Here is a 4,073-nt window from a genome sequence, read left to right as displayed (position 1 = left end):
TACTTACTAATATGAGTTATTAATGTTAATTGAAAATGCACAAAAAAATAATAGATTAAAAAAATAAATTGTGTAATATTTAAAAAAATTATCAATTATACAATTCATATAAAAAATATACTATTTTATATTGTATTGTAATTATATAATTCTTACAAAAATATATTATTTTATATGATATTGTATTGTAATTTAATTTTTAATAATGTATGCATAATTAGAACAAATGATCAAAATATATAATACACAAATACTTGATAATAATAAAAAAATACGAAATTACATATTTTTTTGCCTGATTTGGCAATAATAAGATATATATACCAAAAATATATTGTTTTACATGGTATTGTCTTTTAATACACTATTTATATAATTTGAACAAATGATATTGTATTGCATTCTACTTTTTTATGGTTTGTGCAACATTTTTCAAAAAAATCAACAATAATAAAATCATAGTTTTACTCAATTCATATCCATGTGTCTATATGCGTTTTACTTATATTATATTATTTTATTTATATTATCTATGTAACTTTGTTGGATTATATTTATGCATTTTTAATGTGGTAATCATATGTGATTTATATTATTTTGATTAATGCTCCATAATTTCTAAATTTAAATAAAATTATTTCCTCATTTTTATATTAATTCATAATTTAGTTTCCATAGTTAGATTCAAATTAAAATTTATTACTGTTTATATTTTATATTGGTAATTTTGTTATTCTAATTGTATTTTGAAGGATTCTTTTATCACACTTTACAATGACTAAGTCCCATCAAGTCAAGAAGGCTATTAAATTACCTATAGTCAATAAGTTAGAGGCCACAAGTAACAAAAGAAAACGAATGGAGATTATGCGATCAAAAAAAACACGAAATCAAAAACAAAGAGGTGGAAAAGTTGCAGCTAGCCATAGTGATGAACAAATGTTTGATCATATTTGTTCACATTCAATTGTTCAAAGCAATGGTCAAATTACAACTGTAACAGCAAACCAATTAGTTTATGGTGAGCTTGATCGTTTTAAGATCCATTTGAATGATGGTCAATCTTCAAATTTCAATGAAGAGTATTCTGACCTTGGTGCTTCAACAAGTAACTCAGCATACGATTTTGGACATTCAGGATCTGAAATAATAAGGGATATCACTGATAATGATCCACACAATTCTAATATGAGTTTTCCTTCCAATCAGTTGCATCTAAATGAATGGATTGCTGTTACAAACAATCAACATAAAAGTAAGGCTTCTCATAACTATTTCAATTATTATTCTTATCTAAAATACGCTTGAATTTTTTAAAATTTACATGTTTCTGACAGGAACATGCTTTCAGGCTTCATATTTTGGTGGACCAGAATTAAAATGCTCTTTTTGCAGCGCATCTATGTGGTACGATGAATCGATTGATATTTCTAAATCGATTTCTATTCCTAGATTTAATATGTGCTGCAAACAAGGGCTTATTCATCTTCCACCTGATAAACCAATGCCATCTTTTTTAAAAGAGTTATTTGATGGCAATTGTCGATCAAGATGTTCACAATTTAAAGAACGAATTCGGATATACAATTCAATTTTCCAATTTACTTCATTAGGTGCCATAGTTGATAATAGCATTAATTATACGAATGGACCTTATGTATTCAAGCTTTCAGGACAAAATTATCATAGAATGGGATCTTTACTTCCAATGGACAATCAAAGACCTAAATTTGCGCAAGTTTATATGGTTGAATCCGATGTTGAATTAAATTATCGAACAACATGTTTCCAAAGCAATAATGAAATCGAAGGAGTCGATAGTGATATTGTATGTGAATTAAAAAACATGTTAGATCAGCATAATAAAATTGTCCAAATTTTCCGCACTGCAAGAGAAATGCAAAAACAATGTAAAGAATTACCGATAAAAATAAAATTGCTTGCACATCGAAATCCTAAAGAACACAATTATTCTGTACCAACAACTGATGAAATTGCTGCTTTAATTGTTGGTGATATTGGAATTAGTGATTATGGAAGAGATATTATAATAGAGCATCGACAAGAAGGTTTAAAAAGGATCAGTGATTTACACCCTTTATTTATGCCACTTCAATATCCATTACTTTTCCCATATGGTGAAGATTGTTTTCATCTAAACATACCTTATGAAAATTCTTCAATACGAAATAAATTATCAAGAAAGTATTTGACCATGAGAGAATATTATGCTTATCTAATTCAACAAAGAAATGTTAATGATAATACTTTGCTAAGAGGAGGTCGCCTGTTTCAACAATTTATAGTTGACTGTTATGCTATAATTGAAGAAACAAGATTAAGATATATACGAGAACACCAAAGATCATTAAGAGCAGAAATGTTTAAGAATGTTAGAGATGCAATGAACCAAGAAGATATATGTGGCAGTTCAATTGGAAAGCGAATTATTTTACCTGCAAGTTTTATACCAGGCCCAAGATATATGTTTGAAAAGTATCAAGATGCAATGGCTATTTGCAGATATTTTGGCTATCCTAAACTTTTTATTACATTCACTTGCAATCCTCGATGGACAGAAATATCAGATGCATTAAGAAGTATTAAGAGACAAAAGCCTGAAGATAGGCCTGATTTAGTTTCAAGGGTTTTCCGAATAAAACTGCGGCATCTGATAAATGATCTAATAAAGAATCAACATTTTGGGCCTACAAAAGCAGGTTAGTTACAAAAAAAAACCAAAATATAGTTAATGTAAAAAATTTTGCATGATAGTTTTTTCCATATACTAAATACATTTGTACCCTTTTAAAAAGTTGTTTATACAGTTGAATTTCAAAAGCGAGGGCTACCACATGTACACATTTTGCTCTGGTTGGAAAGGAGAAATAATACTATGACAACAAAAGAGATTGATAGTATAGTTTCAGCAGAGCTCCCTAATAAAGAAATTGATCCCATAGCCTATGATGCTGTAAGTTCATTTATGATGCATGGACCATGTGGATTGACAAATTTACAAGCACCATGTATGGAAAAAGGGAAATGTAAAAAATATTACCCAAAATCTTTTTGCAATTCAACAATTATTGATGAAGATGGATTTATAATAATATGAATATAAAGTATATATACATATATTTTTACGCAAATTTTATAAATACATATTAGCAATTATTAATCACTTTAAAGTGTGCGAGGAATTTATTCTATAATTCTACTTTATTTTCTTTTAAAAATAAGCAAAACTAGGTTATTTAAGAATAAAATAAAATTTCTCAAAATAAAACTATTTCTAGAATCTTCTAACAAAGTAACATAAAAAGCATAAACAAAAAGAAAACTTCAATACCTGGGAAGAAGAAGGAGAAGAAGAAGAGGAAAAAGAAGAGGTGGAGGTGCTATTGCTTGAGCTGGGATCGGGCGGTGATGCAGTCGCACTGGAGAGACCCGCCGGGATCTTGGCCGAGCTCCCTCCAGAGAGAACTCGCACAGCCTTCCCCCAACTGAAGGCCCTAATCGCATCTAGAGCTAGCGACAACGGCAAATCCGCAGACGCAATGAAGGACTCTTGACCGGAATCAGCAGCCACGGCATCACCCACCGACGCCGATCGAGCGCGAGAGGGCTGGGACTCAAAGGTGGGTGATGGGGTAGAGACAGGGGTGTAGGACCGGGCTTGGAGGTGGATCGAGTGGTACTCGAGATCGTCAAGTAGGTCATTGGCGGAGTCGGATGCGTCCTTGAGCTGGCAGAGAAGGTCGAGAAAGCCGGCGTCCGGTGAAGGGGTATGCTCGGCGGCGCAGGCTAGGGCTGGGATGTTGGACATCGAGAGGCGGAGACGCTCGAGGTCATCGTCGAAGGCGGAATGCGATGGTTGATCTTTGGAGAGGTAAGCGACGAGGCGTTCTAGGGCAACTTGGAGAGCTGGGAAGACGAAGATGCCAACTGTGGAGACGATTGTGGCTGGATCCATGGCCGAGAGAGAGATCAAAGATGGATGGATGGATGGATGGATGGAGCTTCTTCACTGCTGCTGCTTCTTAATTTGTGGGTTTAAGAAGCGAGATGAT

At 32.6% G+C, this 4,073-nt stretch overlaps 1 protein-coding gene across 1 annotated transcript; it reads right to left on the bottom strand.

Annotated features, from left to right (window-relative positions):
• Positions 1-962: 962 nt before the first annotated feature.
• LOC120250305 lies at positions 963-4,073 on the bottom strand. The gene is made up of 2 exons (XM_039259103.1): positions 3,353-4,073; positions 963-1,141 (listed from the first exon to the last, which is right to left on the bottom strand). The coding sequence occupies exons 1-2, from the start codon at positions 3,974-3,976 to the stop codon at positions 1,073-1,075; spliced, it is 693 nt and encodes a 230-aa protein (XP_039115037.1). The 5' UTR covers positions 3,977-4,073; the 3' UTR covers positions 963-1,072.

Source organism: Dioscorea cayenensis, chromosome 19 (genome assembly GCF_009730915.1).
Source record: "Dioscorea cayenensis subsp. rotundata cultivar TDr96_F1 chromosome 19, TDr96_F1_v2_PseudoChromosome.rev07_lg8_w22 25.fasta, whole genome shotgun sequence".
Classification (NCBI taxonomy): Eukaryota; Viridiplantae; Streptophyta; class Magnoliopsida; order Dioscoreales; family Dioscoreaceae; genus Dioscorea; species Dioscorea cayenensis.
This window is presented reverse-complemented; position numbering and strand designations above follow the sequence as displayed.